Source organism: Salmo salar, chromosome 09, assembly GCF_965601325.2.
Source record: "Salmo salar chromosome 09, fSalSal1, whole genome shotgun sequence".
In the NCBI taxonomy this organism is placed as follows: Eukaryota; Metazoa; Chordata; class Actinopteri; order Salmoniformes; family Salmonidae; genus Salmo; species Salmo salar.
The window spans coordinates 158352055-158370805 of NC_138299.1; the positions used below are offsets into that span (position 1 = coordinate 158352055).

The 18751-nt window shown below is 48.5% G+C and overlaps 1 protein-coding gene across 1 annotated transcript in view; it reads left to right on the forward strand.

Annotated features, from left to right (window-relative positions):
• Positions 1–18751, forward strand: part of LOC106613312 (SH2B adapter protein 2) — a 53194-nt gene that overhangs the window by 15985 nt on the left and 18458 nt on the right. The window contains exon 2 of the mRNA XM_082956496.1: positions 11723–12683. Coding sequence (XP_082812622.1) covers positions 11754–12683 — 930 coding nt within the window. The 5' untranslated portion in view covers positions 11723–11753. The remainder of the gene's footprint in view (positions 1–11722; positions 12684–18751) is intronic.

Sequence of the window (18751 nt, forward strand, 5' to 3'; positions counted from 1 at the left end):
TCCCAAAAGGCACCTAAAGACTCTCAGACCATGAGAAAAAAGATTCTCTGGTCTGATGAAACCAAGATTGAACTCTTTGGCCTGAATGTCAAGCGTCACATCTGGAAGAAACCTGGCAACATCCCTACGGTGAATCATGGTGGTGGCAGCATCCTGCTGTGAGGATGTTTTTCAGCAGCAGGGACTGGGAGACTAGTCAGGATCGAGGGAAAGATGAACGAAGCGAAGTACAGAGAGATCCTTGATGAAAACCTGCTCCAGAGTGCTCAGGACCTCAGACTGGAGCGAAGGTTCACCTTCCAACAGGACAATGACCCTAAGCACACAGCCAAGACAACGCAAGAGTGGCTTTGGAACAAGTGTCCTTGAATGTCCTTAAGTGGCCCAGCCAGAGCCCGGACTTGAACCCGATCAAACATCTCTGGAGAGACCTGAAAATAGCTGTGCAGCAATGCTCCCCATCCAACCTGACAGAGCTTGAGAGGATCTGCAGGGAACACTGGGAGAAACTCCCCAAATAAAAAACAAAACAATTTCCTACATTTTAGAATAAGGCTGTAACGTAGTCAAGGGGTCTGAATACTTTCTGAATGCACTGCATCAGGACATGATGTTCTAGTCTCATAGTCTATTAACTATAGACTTCTGGGTTATTATGTGTGAGTCTATGTGAGTCACATGTTCAATGCAAGAGTCCTGGATTTACGTAAGCCTACAAGACTAGTTGGTCAGTAAAGTGAAATCACATGTTGGATGGTTGAGGGTGTGTGATTGATTACAGTAGGGGTATAGGGTAGGCTAAGCTTTTATGATCATTTAATGATAATGTATTTACAGTAGGGGTATAGGGTAGGCTTTTATGATAATGGAATGATGATAATGTCTTTACAGTAGGGGTATAGGGTAGGCTTTTATGATAATGGAATGATGATAATGCCTTTAGAGTAGGGGTATAGGGTAGGCTTTTATGATAATGGAATGATGATAATGTCTTTACAGTAGGGGTATAGGGTAGGCTTTTATGATAATGGAATGATGATCATGTATTTACAGTAGGGGTATAGGGTAGGCTTTTATGATCATGCAATGATGATAATGCCTTTAGAGTAGGGGTATAGGGTAGGCTTGTATGATAATTTAATGATGATTTGAGGGTCCACATTCTGGCCCACCTATATTTTTTGCTGGACCTACGCTGCTGGCTAGATTATATAATGAATTACATAGTGGTTACGTAGGGAGTTACATTGCAATGTATTTATGAAACTGGTTTAATGCTGAACATTGAGTCAGGATGAAATGTTTTGTTGAATTGAAACAGACACTAGTGATTTAGAGAACATTAGTTAACTCTATGTATTAACTATTGATCAGGTCACTGGATGGGAGGTCTCTCTCATTCAGCTGTGTGTGTATGCGTCTTTATGCGCCTGTGTTTGTGTGTGTATATGTGTGTGCGTGTGTGTGCGTGGGCGAGAGTCTCATTCACTAAAACCTCTTAGTCAGACGTAACCTTGCCTGCTGTGGCTGATACTTCAATAAGAGTATTTATGTCCTGGCTGCTGGTTAAAGATACTTTAATCTTTGATGGGAAGACTGTAGACATTAACACAGTGTTTATTATTCAACCTATGCTGTTCAACTGTGCTACCAACCACGGAGGGAATGTTCTTCAACTTCTCCAGAGATTACTGCCCTTCAGAGGGATTTCACTTAACATGAATCTGTCTGATCCTCTCCCCATCTCCCTCCTCTCTTCCTACCTCCCCCTCTCTCTCCTCCTCTCATCTCCCTCCTCTCCTCATACCTCCCCCTCTCTCTCCTCCTCTCATCTCCCTCCTCTCCTCCTACCTCCCCCTCTCTCTCATCTCCCTCCTCTCCTCCTACCTCCCCCTCTCTCTCTTCCTCTCCTCCTACCTCTCCCTCTCTCTCCTCCTCTCATCTCCCTCCTCTCCTCCTCTCCTCCCCCTCTCTCTCCTCCTCTCATCTCCCTCCTCTCCTCCTACCTCCCCCTCTCTCTCTCCTCCTCCCATCTCCGTCTTCTCCTCCTACCTCCCCCTCTCTCTCCTCCTCTCATCTCCCTCCTCCCCTCCTACCTCCCACGCTCTCTCCTCCTCCCATCTTCCTCCTCTCCTCCTACCCCCCTCTCCTCCTACCCCCCTCTCTCATCTCCCTCCCTCCTCTCCTCCTACCTCCCCCTCTCTCTCCTCCTCTCATCTCCCTTCTCTCCTCCTACCCCCCTCCTCCTTCTCTCCACATCCTCTGACATTCCTCTAGATGTGGTTTTATCTCGGGCGGCATCACAAACATGTTTTTACATCTTGAAATAAGGTGATAGATGGATGCTCCCTTCAACAGCTGTATGTACTTGGCTGAGAGAGAGAGAGAGATATGAGGAGAGGAGGGATAGAGAGAGGAGGGGAGAGGAGGAGAGGTAGAGAGAGGAGTAGAGAGGAGTAGAGAGAGGACTAGAGAGGAGGAGGGGTAGAGGGGAGGTGTAGAGAGGAGGAGGAGAGGAGATGAGTAGAGAGGAGGGGAGGAGTAGAGAGAGAGGAGCAGGGGAGTAGAAAGAGGAGAGGAGAGGAGGAGTAGAGGAGTAGAAAGAGGAGAGTAGAGGAGTAGAAAGAGGAGAGGAGATGAGTAGAGAGGAGGGGAGAGGAGGAGTAGAGAGAGAGGAGCAGAGGAGTAGAAAGAGGAGAGGAGAGGAGGAGTAGAGGAGTAGAAAGAGGAGAGGAGAGGAGGAGTAGAGGAGTAGAAAGAGGAGAGGAGGAGTAGAGAGAGGAGTAGAGAGGAGGAGGGGTAGAGAGGGGAGGTGTAGAGAGGAGGAGGAGAGGAGATGAGTAGAGAGGAGGGGAGGAGTAGAGAGAGAGGAGCAGAGGAGTAGAAAGAGGAGAGGAGAGGAGGAGTAGAGGAGTAGAAAGAGGAGAGGAGGAGTAGAGAGAGAAGGAGAAGCAGACAAAGAGATCAGAGGGATTTCACTCAACATGAATCTGTCTTCTGATTTTCATTTTGTGATCCTCTCTTCCTAACTCCCCCTCTCTCTCCTCCTCTCATCTCCCTCCTCCCCTCCTACCCCCCTCTCTCTCCTCCTCTCATCTCCCTCCTCTCCTCCTACCTCCCCCTCTCTCTCCTCCTCTCATCTCCCTCCTCTCCTCCTACCTCCCCCTCTCTCTCCACATCCTCTGACATTCCTCTAGATGTGGTTTTATCTCGGGCGGCATCACAAACATGTTTTTACATCTTGAAATAAGGTGATAGATGGATGCTCCCTCCAACAGCTGTATGTACTTGGAGTTTGTCTCCTTATCCTTCCCTGGGCTCAGTCTAGGTCCTTCATGAGATCTGATTTAATCCAGCTCAATTGGATCTCTACCACAGGGCTTCAGTGAGGAGGGAGGAGAGGAGAGGAAGAGTAGAGAGAGGAGAGGAGAGATCAGGGCATTGAGGAGGGTCGAGAGAGAGAGAGAAAGAGGGTAGAGAGAGAGCGAGAGAAAGAGGGTAGAGAGAGAGAGAGGGAAAGAGAAAGAGGGTAGAGAGAGAGAGAGGGAAAGAGGGTAGAGAGAGAAAGAGGGTAGAGAGAGAGAGAGAAAGAGGGTAGAGAGAGAGAGAGGGTAGAGAGAGAGAGAGGGTAGAGAGAGAGAGAGAGAGAGAGGGTAGAGAGAGAGAATGAGGGTAGAGAGAGAGAGACGGAAAGAGGGTAGAGAGAGAGAGAGAGGGTAGAGAGAGAGAGAAAGAGGGTAGAGAGAGAGAGAGAGAGAGAGGGTAGAGAGAGTGAGAAATAGGGTAAAGAGGGAAAGAGGGTAGAGAGAGAGAAAGAGGGTAGAGAGAAAGAGGGTAGAGAGAGAAAGAGGGTAGAGAGAGAGAGAGAGAGGGTAGAGAGAGAGAGAGAAAGAGGGTAGAGAGAGAGAGAGAAAGAGGGTAGAGAGAGAGAGAGAAAGAGGGTAGAGAGAGAGAGAGAAAGAGGGTAGAGAGAGAGAGAGAGAGAGAGGGTAGAGAGAGAGAGAGAAAGAGGGTAGAGAGAGAGAGAGAAAGAGGGTAGAGAGAGAGAGAGAGAGAGGGTAGAGAGAGAGAGAGGGTAGAGAGAGAGAGAGAGGGTAGAGAGAGAGAGAGAGAGGGTAGAGAGAGAGAGGGTAGAGAGAGAGAGAGAGAGAGGGTAGAGAGAGAGAGAGAAAGAGGGTAGAGAGAGAGGGTAGAGAGAGAGAGAGAAAGAGGGTAGAGAGAGAGAGAGAGGGTAGAGAGAGAGAGAGAGAGGGTAGAGAGAGAGAGAGAGGGTAGAGAGAGAGAGAGGGTCGAGAGAGAGAGGGTAGAGAGAGGCTTGGGCACTAAACCTGTGTGACAAGATTCTGTTTTTGAAAAGGACAAACAGACAGTGCAGGTGATGATGGAGTGACAGTGCAGGTGATGATGGAGTGACAGTGCAGGTGATGATGGAGTGGGACTGTTGTGTGTGTACAGCTCCTCTCTTCATCTGGATTGTAAGTGTAACTTTGTGTGGGTTGAGAAATCAGGACTGCTCCAATCCAACACAAATTACAAGCAGCACTTAATAACAAAATGACCCCAAAACCAGTGGGTCAAAATCTCCACGTGCAGTCTGCAGAGAGCCCCCTCAGTAAAGACCTCCACCTGCAGTCTGCAGAGAGCCCCCTCAGTAAAGACCTCTACCTGCAGTCTGCAGAGAGCCCCCTCAGTAAAGAGCAGAGTACTGGACAGCTTTGGGACATCAAATGTACTTTGGTGGTCAAGATGTGTTGGTATCTGTACTGATGGCACAAGATCCATGACAGAGAGACATAGTGGAGTGGTAACGCGTGTGCAAGCAGTTGCTCCCGACGCCACTTGGGTCCACTGCAGCATCCACCGAGAGGCTCTTGCTGCCAAGGGAATGCCTGACAGCTTGAAAGACGTTTTGGACACTACAGTCGTGGCCAAAAGTTTTGAGAATGACACAAATATTAATTTTCACAAAGTCTGCTGCCTCAGTTTGTATGATGGCAATTTGCATATACTCCAGAATGTTATGAAGAGTGATCAGATGAATTGCAATTAATTGTAAAGTCCCTCTTTGCAATGCAAATGAACTGAATCCCAAAAAACATTTCCACTGCATTTCAGCCCTGCCACAAAAGGACCAGCTGACATCATGTCAGTGATTCTCTCGTTAACACAGGTGTGAGTGTTGACGAGGACAAGGCTGGAGATCACTCTGTCATGCTGATTGAGTTCGAAAAACAGACTGGAAGCTTCAAAAGGAGGGTGGTGCTTGGAATCATTGTTCTTCTACTGTCAGCCATGGTTACCTGCAAGGAAACACGTGCCGTCATCATTGCTTTGCACAGAAAGGGCTTCACAGGCAAGGATATTGCTGCCAGTAAGATTTCACCTAAATCAACCATTTATTGGATCATCAAGAACTTCAAGGAGAGCGGTTCAATTGTTGTGAAGAAGGCTTCAGGGCGCCCAAGAAAGTCCAGCAAGCACCAGGACCGTCTCCTAAAGTTGATTCAGCTGCGGCATTGGGGCACCACCAGTACAGAGCTTGCTCAGGAATGGCAGCAGGCAGGTTTGAGTGCATCTGCACGCAGAGTGAGGCGAAGACTTTTGGAGGATGGCCTGGTGTCAAGAAGGGCAGCAAAGAAGCCACTTCTCTCCAGGAAAAACATCAGGGACAGACTGAACTGTAACGGCTGTCTGAAGTAGTAGACCAAGGTGCAGCCTGGAATTTGTTCATCTTTTATTTTAGATGAAAAAAGGCACTTCACAAAGAAACACAGACGACAGCCAAACAGTCCTGTCAGGTATCCTAACACACTAAACAGAAAACATCTACCCACAAAACCCAAAGGAAAAACATGCTGCCTAAGTATGACTCCCAATCAGCAACAACGATGTACAGCTGTTCCTGATTGGGAGCCATACCCGGCCGAAACAAAGCAATCCCCAACATAGAAATACAGACATAGAATGCCCACCCAAATCACACCCTGACCAAACCTAAATAGAGACATAAAAAGGCTCTCTCAGGTCAGGGCGTGACAGTACCCCCCCCCCCCCCAAAGGTGCGGACTCCGGCCGCAAAACCTGAACCTATAGGGGAGGGTCTGGTGGGCATTTCTCCGCGGTGGAGGCTCTGGAGCGGGACGCAGACCCCGCTCCACCACTGGCTCACCCCACTTCACTGGCTCCCCTAGAGCGTGATCTCCTGCCGCCGACCACGGACTGGGGACCCTCGCAGCGGGCCCCGGACTGGCGGGCGACTCTGGCGGCTCTGGACAGACGGGCGACTCTGGCGGCTCCGGACAGGCGGGCGGCTCTGGCGGCTCTGGACAGACGGGCGACTCTGGCGGCTCCGGACAGGCGGGCGACTCTGGCGGCTCCGGACAGGCGGGCGACTCTGGCGGCTCCGGACAGGCGACGATGTACAGCTGTTCCTGATTGGGAGCCATACCCGGCCGAAACAAAGCAATCCCCAACATAGAAATACAGACATAGAATGCCCACCCAAATCATACCCTGACCAAACCTAAATAGAAACATAAAAAGGATCTCTAAGGTCAGGGCGTGACAGTGCATCTGCACGTACAATGTGGCGAAGACCTTTGGAGGATGGCCTGGTGTCAAGAAGGGCAGCAAAGAAGCCACTTCTCTCCAGGAAAAACATCAGGGACAGACTGATATTCTGCAAAAGGTACAGGGATTGGACTTCTGAGGACTGGGGTAAAGTCATTTCCTCTGATGAATCCCCTTTCCGATGGTTTGGGGCATCTGGAAAAAAGCTTGTCCGGAGAAGACAAGGTGAGCGCTACCATCAGTCCTGTGTCATGCCAACAGTAAAACATCCTGAGACCATTCATGTGTGGGGTTGCTTCTCAGCCAAGGGAGTGGGCTCACTCAGAATTTTGCCTAAGAACACAGCCATGAATAAAGAATGGTACCAACACGTCCTCCAAGAGCAACTTCTCCCAACCATCCAGGAACAGTTTGGTGACGAACAACGCCTTTTCCAGCATGATGGAGCACCTTGCCATAAGGCAAAATGATAACAAACAAAACAGAAATATTTTGGGTCCACGGCCAGGAAACTCCCCAGACCTTAATCCCATTGAGAACTTGTGGTCAATCCTCAAGAGGCGGGTGGACAAACAAAACCCCACAAATTCTGACAAACTCCAAGCATTGATTATGCAAGAATGGGCAGCCATCAGTCAGGATGTGGCCCAGAAGTGAATTGACAGCATGTCAGGGCGGATTGCATTAACTTCATGTAATTGTCAATAAAAGCCTTTGACACTTATGAAATGCTTGTAATTATACTTCAGTATTGCATAGTAACATCTGACAAAAATATCTAAAGACACTGAAGCAGCAAACTTTGTGGAAATTAATATTTGTGTCATTCTCAAACCTTTTGGCCACGACTGTATATTCAATGTGCAGGACAAAATTGAAGCTATGATTAAGAAGTTTGTGCTCTTCTCTGTCTTCATTAACAAGGACAACACACAGGTCTTTCCATCATTGTATGATTTTGTGTGTAAATGAACTCAAGCTTACGGACAATGTCAAATGTGATATAACGAAGCACCTGAGTGAGCTGGGTGCGCAATTACGCAGATACTTTCCCGAAACGGATGACACAAACAACTGGATTCGTTATCCCTTTCATGCCCTGCCTCCAGTCCACTTACCGATATCTGAACAAGAGAGCCTCATCGAAATTGCAACAAGCGGTTCTGTGAAAATTGAATTTATTCAGAAGCCACTGCCAGATTTCTGGATAGGGCTGCGTTCAGAGTATCCTGCCTTGGTAAATCGCGCTGTTAAGACACTGATGCCCTTTGCAACCACATACCTATGTGAGAGTGGAGTCTCCTCCCTCACTAGCATGGAAACTAAATACAGGAACAGACTGTGTATGGAAAATGATTTAAGACTGAGACTCTCTCCGATACAACCCAACATTACAGAGTTATGAGCATCATTTCAAGCACACCCTTCTCATTAACCTGAGAGAGAGAGAGAGAGACACAGAGACAGAGAGACAGAGGGAGACAGAGAGACACAGAGAGAGAGAGACACAGAGAGGGAGAGACACAGAGAGGGAGAGAGGGAGACACAGAGAGGGAGAGAGAGAGACACAGACAGGGAGAGACACAGAGAGGGAGAGAGAGAGAGAGACAGAGAGAGAGAGACACACAGAGAGACACAGAGACAGAGAGACAGAGACAGAGGGAGAGGGAGAGAGAGAGACACAGAGAGAGAGGGAGAGAGAGAGACACAGAGAGAGAGGGAGAGAGAGAGACACAGAGAGAGAGGGAGAGAGAGAGACACAGAGAGAGCGAGAGAGAGACACACAGAGAGAGAGAGATATGGCTGAGGGAGGGAGGGAGGGATAGGGCTGAGGGAGGGAGGGAGAGAGGGATAGGGCTGATGGAGGGAGGGAGGGAGGGAGAGAGGGATAGGGCTGAGGGAGGGAGGGAGGGAGGGATAGGGCTGATGGAGGGAGGGAGGGAGGGAGGGAGGGAGGGAGGGAGGGAGAGAGGGATAGGGCTGAGGGAGGGAGGGAGGGAGGGAGACAGGGATAGGGCTGAGGGAGGGAGGGAGGGATAGGGCGGAGGGGGGGAGGGAGGGATAGGGCTGATGGAGGGAGGGAGCGAGGGAGGGATAGTGCTGAGGGAGGGAGGGAGGGAGGGAGGGAGGGGGATAGGGCTGAGGGAGGGAGGGATAGGGCTGAGGGAGGAGGGAGCGAGGGAGAGAGGGATAGGGCTGAGTCATCGTCCCAGTGAGGCAGAGAGAGATGGAAGGATCAGAGAGGGAGAGGAGTGTCTTCAGTAAGAGAGGAGGAACAAGGTGACCACTGTCACACCGAGTTACAGCGATAACAACTCATGCTGCCTACAGTAAAAGGATATAGGGGGGGTAGAACTCAGGAGGAACATTCATGGAATTATAGATTTCTAGCTGACAAACGGATAGTTCTTATATCTTTCTAAATGCCTCTTTTAATTGGATTGTTTTTAGCTGATGAACAAACATCTATCTGTGCTTAAAGTCATACTATCTGTAGAATTCCAAACCAAACACTGCTACAAAACGTGAACAGATACAGATTTATTTTGGATTCGATGAACACAGCAGGATAAAAATGATTTAAAAGGAAATAATTTTCTCCAGATTCCGTCTGGCTTTATTCATGTCCATGTCAATGACCTCTTTACAACAGATGATGTCAGCTGGTATGAGCCGTGTGATTGTGACAGTGGTGGAAAAAGTACCCAAAACTCATACTGCAGTAAAAGTAAAGATACCTTAGTAGAAAATGACTCAAGTAAAAGTGAAAGTCAACCAGTAAAATACTACTTGAGTAAAAGTCTAAAAGTATTTGGTTTTAAATATACTGAAGTATAAAAAGTAAAAGTAATTACTAAAATATACTTAAGTATCAAAAGTAAAAGTATGAATACTTTTTTATTCCTTATATTAAGCAAAACAGACAGCACCATTTTCTTTTTTTTTTAATTTACGGACAGCCAGAAGCACACTCCATCATTCCAACATAATTTACAAACGAAGAATGTGTGTTTAGTGAGTCCTCCAGATCAGAGACCGTAGGGACGACCAGGGATGTTCTCTGTTTAGTGAGTCCTCCAGATCAGAGGCAGTAGGGATGACCAGGGATGTTCTCTGTTTAGTGAGTCCTCCAGATCAGAGGCAGTAGGGATGACCAGGGATGTTCTCTGTTTAGTGAGTCCTCCAGATCAGAGGCAGTAGGGACGACCAGGGATGTTCTCTGTTTAGTGAGTCCTCCAGATCAGAGGCAGGGGATGACCAGGGATGTTCTCTGTTTAGTGAGTCCTCCAGATCAGAGGCAGTAGGGATGACCAGGGATGTTCTCTGTTTAGTGAGTCCTCCAGATCAGAGGCAGTAGGGATGACCAGGGATGTTCTCTGTTTAGTGAGTCCTCCAGATCAGAGGCAGTAGGGATGACCAGGGATGTTCTCTGTTTAGTGAGTCCTCCAGATCAGAGGCAGTAGGGATGACCAGGGATGTGCTCTGTTTAGTGAGTCCTCCAGATCAGAGGCAGTAGGGACGACCAGGGATGTTCTCTGTTTAGTGAGTCCTCCAGATCAGAGGCAGTAGGGACGACCAGGGATGTTCTCTGTTTAGTGAGTCCTCCAGATCAGAGGCAGTAGGGACGACCAGGGATGTTCTCTGTTTAGTGAGTCCTCCAGATCAGAGGCAGTAGGGACGACCAGGGATGTTCTCTGTTTAGTGAGTCCTCCAGATCAGAGACAGTAGGGATGACCAGGGATGTTCTCTGTTTAGTGAGTCCTCCAGATCAGAGGCAGTAGGGACGACCAGGGATGTTCTCTGTTTAGTGAGTCCTCCAGATCAGAGGCAGTAGGGACGACCAGGGATGTTCTCTGTTTAGTGAGTCCTCCAGATCAGAGACAGTAGGGATGACCAGGGATGTTCTCTGTTTAGTGAGTCCTCCAGATCAGAGGCAGTAGGGATGACCAGGGATGTGCTCTGTTTAGTGAGTCCTCCAGATCAGAGGCAGTAGGGATGACCAGGGATGTTCTCTGTTTAGTGAGTCCTCCAGATCAGAGGCAGTAGGGACGACCAGGGATGTTCTCTGTTTAGTGAGTCCTCCAGATCAGAGGCAGTAGGGACGACCAGGGATGTTCTCTGTTTAGTGAGTCCTCCAGATCAGAGGCAGTAGGGACGACCAGGGATGTTCTCTGTTTAGTGAGTCCTCCAGGTCAGAGGCAGAAGGGACGACCAGGGATGTTCTCTGTTTAGTGAGTCCTCCAGATCAGAGGCAGAAGGGACGACCAGGGATGTTCTCTGTTTAGTGAGTCCTCCAGATCAGAGGCAGTAGGGATGACCAGGGATGTTCTCTGTTTAGTGAGTCCTCCAGATCAGAGGCAGTAGGGATGACCAGGGATGTTCTCTGTTTAGTGAGTCCTCCAGGTCAGAGGCAGTAGGGATGACAAGGGATGTTCTCTGTTTAGTGAGTCCTCCAGATCAGAGGCAGAAGGGACGACCAGGGATGTTGTGTTGATAAGAGTGTGAATTAGACCATTTTCCTGTTCTGCTTAGCGTTCAAAATGTAACGAGTACTTTTGTTTGTCAGGGAAAATGCAAGGAGTAAAAAGTACATTATTTTCTTTAGGAATGTAGTGAAGTAAAAGTAAAAGTACAGATACCCCAAAGAAACTACTTAAATGGTACTTTAAAGTATTTTTACTTAAATACTTTACACGAGTGGATTATAATGTATGTCAGTGTAGCAGGGCTGTGTGGAGAGACCGTTCTTCCACAGAGAGAAAAGAACTAGGGCTGTTGCCTCTATTTAGGGAAATGACAAACACGCTCACAATCTCCCAGCCTCAGAAGTCTTGTTTCATTCCCACATCTTCTGTTGTTCACACGACACGCTTTCCCACACAGGGACTGTTATTCTGTTGGCGCTGTCTTTGTAAATCCTAGGAGCCACACATTCTCACTGTAATGTCTCTTTCCCTGCTATTGGTGACACACACACACACACACACACACACACACACACACACACACACACACACACACACACACACACACACACACACACACACACACACACACAGTATGTTGGCAGGGCTTGGTGATGAAAGAACCCCCACACTCTCTCTAACATGTCTCTCTCTCTCTCTTTCTTTCCTTCTGTCATCTGTCTCAGCCTCTCCAAGGCGGGTTGGCATGGCCCAGTGATGAACGGAGCGGCGGTGCCCGGCAGCCCGGAGTTCTCCTCCTCATGCCCGCTGCCCGACTGGAGAGAGTTCTGCGAGCTCCATGCCCGTTCCTCCGCCTCCGACTTTGCCCACAAGTTTCGCCGCTTCCTAACGGAGAACCCGTGCTACGACTCCCCGGGCGCCGACAGCAGCTTCTCGCAGCACTTCGCCAGACACTTCCTGGAGTGTTTCTCTGCTGCTGTCACACAAGCCAGGGACCACCAGGCCTCGCTTTCGCCAGGGGACGACGGCTCCAACGCTCCCCCCAAATACAGCATTGTTCCCTTCCTGGGCATCCAGGGCTGCCTTCTGCCCTACGGACACAACGACCTCTACCAGCGGCGCAAGGACACCGGTGCCTCCAGCGAGTCCCTGGACAGTATGGACAGTGGAGGTTTAGGAATAGAAGGGATAGGAGGAGGAAGTTCTTCCTCCATGGCTATGGCCACCTCCCGCACCCCTCAACCCACCCACAAGCCCTCTGCTCTGGGCCAATCACGCAGCTCAGAGGACGTGTCAGTGGGACACCCCAAGGCCCGCTTCAAGAAGGGATTCTCTCTGAGGAACATGAGTCTGTGTGTGGTGGACGGGGTGAAGGAGATCTGGCACCGCCGCGCCTCCCCTGAACCAGACCCTGTAGGAGGGTCCGGAGGGGTCAGACGGGCCAACGGAGGAGGGGAGCCAGGGGGGGAGAGATGGTCCCAGAGACTGCGTCTTCACAGGGGTTCCCAGGGGCACAAGGCTGAGCTGCTGGAGATCCAGAGAGAGGGGGCTCTGCGTTACATGGTAGCTGATGATACTAACTGTATAGGGGTGCCTCAGTGGCAGAAGTGTAGGTTGCTGCTGAGGAAGACCAGGAGGGACGAAGGGGGTAACAAGTTCCTGTTGGAGTTCTATGTGCCACCCAAGGTAGAGTTACAGTATATGGACGTGGACACACACACACAAACACACACACACACACACACACACACACACACACAGGTAAACACACACACACACACATACACACACATGAAACAGTCTGAGTATATGTCTATGATCACTGGCTCTGACCTTAAGGTGACTAAATAAGACTAAAGCTGTCCAACTGACTTTCTCTCCTTGATACCAGAGGGCCCCAAGGAGAGATGGGGCCGGGAGGTGGGTGTGGAGGGAGGGAGAGAGGGGAGAGAGGGAGGGAGGGAGGGAGGGAGGGAGGGAGGGAGGGAGGGAGGGGGTAGAAGAACTAGAGGGATGGAGGGCTTTCTGAAGGACCTTAAGGACCTGAAGGAAACATTAAGCAGCTTGGGAGGAAGCTGACTGAGGAAACCCACCCAGGAACACATGGCTTCATGGGGAGAGATATGAGAGGATGTAGCCATGTAGAGGGATTTCCATGGCTTTATGGGGAGAGATATGAGAGGATGTAGCCATGTAGAGGGATTTCCATGGCTTTATGGGGAGAGATATGAGAGGATGTGGCCATATAGAGGGATTTCCATGGCTTTATGGGGAGAGATATGAGAGGATGTAGCCATGTAGAGGGATTTCCATGGCTTTATGGGTAGAGATATGAGGGGATGTAGCCATGTAGAGGGATTTCCATGGCTTTATGGGTAGAGATATGAGGGGATGTAGCCATGTAGAGGGATTTCCATGGCTTTATGGGTAGAGATATGAGGGGATGTAGCCATGTAGAGGGATTTCCATGGCTTTATGGGGAGAGATATGAGGGGATGTAGCCATGTAGAGGGATTTCCATGGCTTTATGGGGAGAGATATGAGGGGATGTAGCCATGTAGAGGGATTTCCATGGCTTTATGGGGAGAGATATGAGAGGATGTGGCCATATAGAGGGATTTCCATGGCTTTATGGGGAGAGATATGAGGGGATGTAGCCATGTAGAGGGATTTCCATGGCTTTATGGGGAGAGATATGAGAGGATGTAGCCATGTAGAGGGATTTCCATGGCTTTATGGGTAGAGATATGAGAGGATGTAGCCATGTAGAGGGATTTCCATGGCTTTATGGGTAGAGATATGAGAGGATGTAGCCATGTAGAGGGATTTCCATGGCTTTATGGGGAGAGATATGAGGGGATGTAGCCATGTAGAGGGATTTCCATGGATGATAGATTCTATATGAAACCGAGCAGTGGTTCTTCATCCTGGTCCTGGGGACCCAAAGTGGTGCACATTTTAGTTTTTGCCCCTAGCAACTACACAGCCGATTAGCGAATCCACTCAGACTTAGTTCCTAAGGTTCGACGATGATGAGTTAATTAGTCGAATCAGGTGTGTAGTGCTAGGGGCCCCAGAACCAGGAAGAAGAGACACCGACGTAGAGGGATTAGTTATGTATGGATAGTATTCTGGATCGTTATTGTGAATCTGAGGAATTACTTTCGGAAGAGAAATGAGGATATGGAATACGATGACACGATGGGTTGTTTCACATCTTCTGGAACTGTCTGTTTTCTCCAAACACATTTTTGTTGCTATTAAGTAGAAGTTGCCGTGCCAATCCTGAAACTGACTGTAACTTGTTGTTGTGATCCAGGTCCACTGAATAATGATCATGTTGTTCCCTAAAATACGTACATGTCTCAGCAGAGACTGCTTCACTACGTTTATCAGGGCCTGTTTTATTTTTACAAAGAAATTAAATAAAACATTATTTTAACTAGGCAAGTCAAGTTAAGAACAAATTCTTATTTACAATGACGGCCTAGGAACAGTGGGTTAACTGCCTTGTTCAGGAGCAGAACGACAGATTTTTACCTTGTCAACTCGGGGATTCGATCTAGCAACATTTCAGTTACTGGCCCAACGCTCTAACCACTAGGCTACCTGCCTCCCCTCTAACTACTAGGCTACCTGCCGCCCCTCTAACCACTAGGCTACCTGCCGCCCCTCTAACCACTAGGCTACCTGCCTCCCCTCTAACTACTAGGCTACCTGCCGCCCCTCTAACCACTAGGCTACCTGCCGCCCCTCTAACCACTAGACTACCTGCCGCCCCTCTAACCACTAGGCTACCTGCCTCCTCCTCTAACCACTAGGCTACCTGCCTCCTCCTCTAACCACTAGGCTACCTGCCGCCCCTCTAACCACTAGGCTACCTGCCTCCCCTCTAACTACTAGGCTACCTGCCGCCCCTCTAACCACTAGGCTACCTGCCGCCCCTCTAACCACTAGACTACCTGCCGCCCCTCTAACCACTAGACTACCTGCCGCCCCTCTAACCACTAGGCTACCTGCCTCCTCCTCTAACCACTAGGCTACCTGCCACCCCTCTAACCACTAGGCTACCTGCCGCCCCTCTAACCACTAGGCTACCTGCCGCCCCTCTAACCACTAGGCTACCTGCCTCCTCCTCTAACCACTAGGCTACCTGCCGCCCCTCTAACCACTAGGCTACCTGCCGCCCCTCTAACCACTAGGCTACCTGCCGCCCCTCTAACCACTAGGCTACCTGCCGCCCCTCTAACCACTAGGCTACCTGCCTCCCCTCTAACCACTAGGTTACCTGCCTCTAACCACTAAGCTACCTGCCGCCCCTCTAACCACTAGACTACCTGCCGCCCCTCTAACCACTAGACTACCTGCCGCCCCTCTAACCACTAGGTTACCTGCCGCTCCTCTAACCACTAGGCTACCTGCCGCTCCTCTAACCACTAGGCTACCTGCCTCTAACCACTAAGCTACCTGCCACTACTCTAACCACTAGGCTACCTGCCACTACTCTAACCACTAGGCTACCTGCCTCTAACCACTAAGCTACCTGCCACTACTCTAACCACTAGGCTACCTGCCGCTCCTCTAACCACTAGGCTACCTGCCGCTCCTCTAACCACTAGGTTACCTGCCTCTAACCACTAAGCTACCTGCCACTACTCTAACCACTAGACTACCTGCCGCCCCTCTAACCACTAGGCTACCTGCCGCTCCTCTAACCACTAGGCTACCTGCCGCTCCTCTAACCACTAGGTTACCTGCCTCTAACCACTAAGCTACCTGCCACTACTCTAACCACTAGGCTACCTGCCTCTAACCTCTAACCACACAGTACACTGTATAACAGCAGTTAAAATGCTTCCTTCTCTCCTCTTTGAAGATGTTGACTTATCCCATAGAGGTAGTGGGGTGAGCTAAGTCTGCTCCATAGTAGAGGTCGACCGATTAATCGGAATGGCCGATTAATTAGGGCCGATTTCAAGGATTCATAACAATCGGTAATCAGTATTTTTGGCCATCGATTTGCCGATTTTTGGGGGGGGGGATTTAAAAAAAATATTTCTTTTAGAAATATTTTTTAACTAGGCAAGTCAGTTAAGAACACATTCTTATTTTCAATAACGGCCTAGGAACGGTGGGTTAACTGCCTTGTTCAGGGGCAGAACGACAGATTTTTACCTTGTCAGCTTGGGGATTCAATCTTTCAACCTTACGTTTAACTAGTCCAACGCTCTAACCGCCTGCTTTACATTGCACTCCACGAGGAGCCTGCCTGTTACGCGAATGCAGTAAGAAGCCAAGGTAAGTTGCTAGCTAGCATTAAACTTATCTTATAAAAAACAATCAATCAATCAATCATAATCACTAGTTAACTACACATGGTTGATGATATTACTAGTTTATCTAACGTGTCCTGCGTTGCATATAATCGATGCGGTGCGCATTCGCGAAAAAGGACTGTCGTTGCTCCAACTTGTACCTAACCATAAACATCAATGTCTTTCTTAAAATCAATACACAAGTATATATTTTTAAACCTGCATATTTAGTTAATATTGCCTGCTAACATGAATTTATTTTAACTAGGGAAAATGTGTCACCTCTGCAACAGAGTCAGGGTATATGCAGCAGTTTGGGCCGCCTGGCTCGTTGCGAACTGTGAAGACTATTTCTTCCTAACAAAGACAGCCAACTTCGCCAAACGGGGGATGATTTAACAAAAGCGCATTTGCGGAAAAAAAGCACAATCGTTGCACAACTGTACCTAACCATAAACATCAATGCCTTTCTTAAAATCAATACACAGAAGTATATATTTTTAAACCTGCATATTTAGCTAAAAGAAATCCAGGTTAGCAGGCAATATTAACCAGGTGAAATTGTGTCACTTCTCTTCCGTTCATTGCACGCAGAGTCAGGGTATATGCAACAGTTTGGGCCACCTGGCTCGTTGCGAACTAATTTGCCAGAATTTTACGTAATTATGACATAACATTGAAGGTTGTGTAATGTAACAGGAATATTTTGGCTTATGGTTGCCACCCGTTAGATAAAATACGGAACGGTTCCGTATTTCACTGAAAGAATAAACGTTTTGTTTTCGAAATGATAGTTTCCGGATTCAACCATATTAATGACCTAAGGCTCGTGTTTCTGTGTGTTATTATGTTATAATTAAGTCTATGATTTGATAGAGTAGTCTGACTGAGCGGTGGTAGGCACCAGCAGGCTCGTAAGCATTCATTCAAAACAGCACTTTCGTGCATTTTGCCAGCAGCCCTTCGCAATGCATTGCGCTGTTTATGACTTCAAGCCTGTCAACTCCCAAGATGAGGCTGGTGTAACCGATGTGAAATGGTTAGCTAGTTAGCGGGTGCACGCTAATAGCGTTTCAATCGTCACTCGCTCTGAGACTTGGAGTAGTTGTTCCCCTTGCTCTACATGGGTAATGCTGCTTCGAGGGTGGCTGTTGTCGATGTGTTCCTGGTTCGAGCCCAGGTAGGAGCGAGGAGAGGGACGGAAGCTATTCTGTTACACTGGCAATACTAAAGTGCCTATAAGAACATCCAATAGTCAAAGGTATATGAAATACAAATTGTATAGAGAGAAATAGTCCTATAATTCCTATAATAACTACAACCTAAAACTTCTTACCTGGGAATATTGAAGACTCATGTTAAAAGGAACCACCAGCTTTCATATGTTCTCATGTTCTGAGCAAGGAACTTAAACGTTAGCTTTCTTACATGGAACATATTGCACTTTTACTTTCTTCTCCAACACTTTGTTTTTGCATTATTTAAACCAAATTGAACACATTTCATTATTTATTTGAGGCTAAATTGATTTTATTTATGTATTATATTAAGTTAAAATAAGTGTTCATTCAGTATTGTTGTAATTGTCATTATTACAAATAGATTTTTGGGGAAAAATTTAATCGGCCGATTAATCGGCAGCGGCATTTTTGTCCCTCCAATAATCGGTATCGGTATCGGCGTTGAAAAATCATAATCGGCCGACCTCTACTCCATAGTGCTTTTATCAATCCAGTCATGTCAGATGAAATTAGTGAAACCATTTTTCAGGTACAGTTTTTGAATGGGGCCAGGGTCTTCTTGACTGTTGCCAAGGATGTTATGTGATCTGAGTGGGGCAAGAGGAACAGGAAATATCCCTTTAGATACAGGAAGTGACATTTGATATTCTTCCCCCAAAGATGAGCTGAGCGGAGTGGAGGACTCAGGACAGCTAGTCAGTCGTACAGGGAGATGAGTGGAGTGGAGGACTCAGGACAGCTAGTCAGTCATACAGGGAGATGAGTGGAGTGGAGGACTCAGGACAGCTAGTCAGTCGTACAGGGAGATGAGTGGAGTGGAGGACTCAGGACAGCTAGTCAGTCGTACAGGGAGATGAGTGGAGTGGAGGACTCAGGACAGCTAGTCAGTCGTACAGGGAGATGAGTGGAGTGGAGGACTCAGGACAGCCAGTCAGTCGTACAGGGAGATGGGTGGAGGACTCAGGACAGCTAGTCAGTCGTACAGGGAGATGAACTGAGTGGAGGACTCAGGACAGCTAGTCAGTCGTACAGGGAGATGAGCGGAGTGGAGGACTCAGGACAGCTAGTCAGTCGTACAGGGAGATGAGCGGAGTGGAGGACTCAGGACAGCTAGTCAGTCGTACAGGGAGATGAGCGGAGTGGAGGACTCAGGACAGCTAGTCAGTCGTACAGGGAGATGAGCGGAGTGGAGGACTCA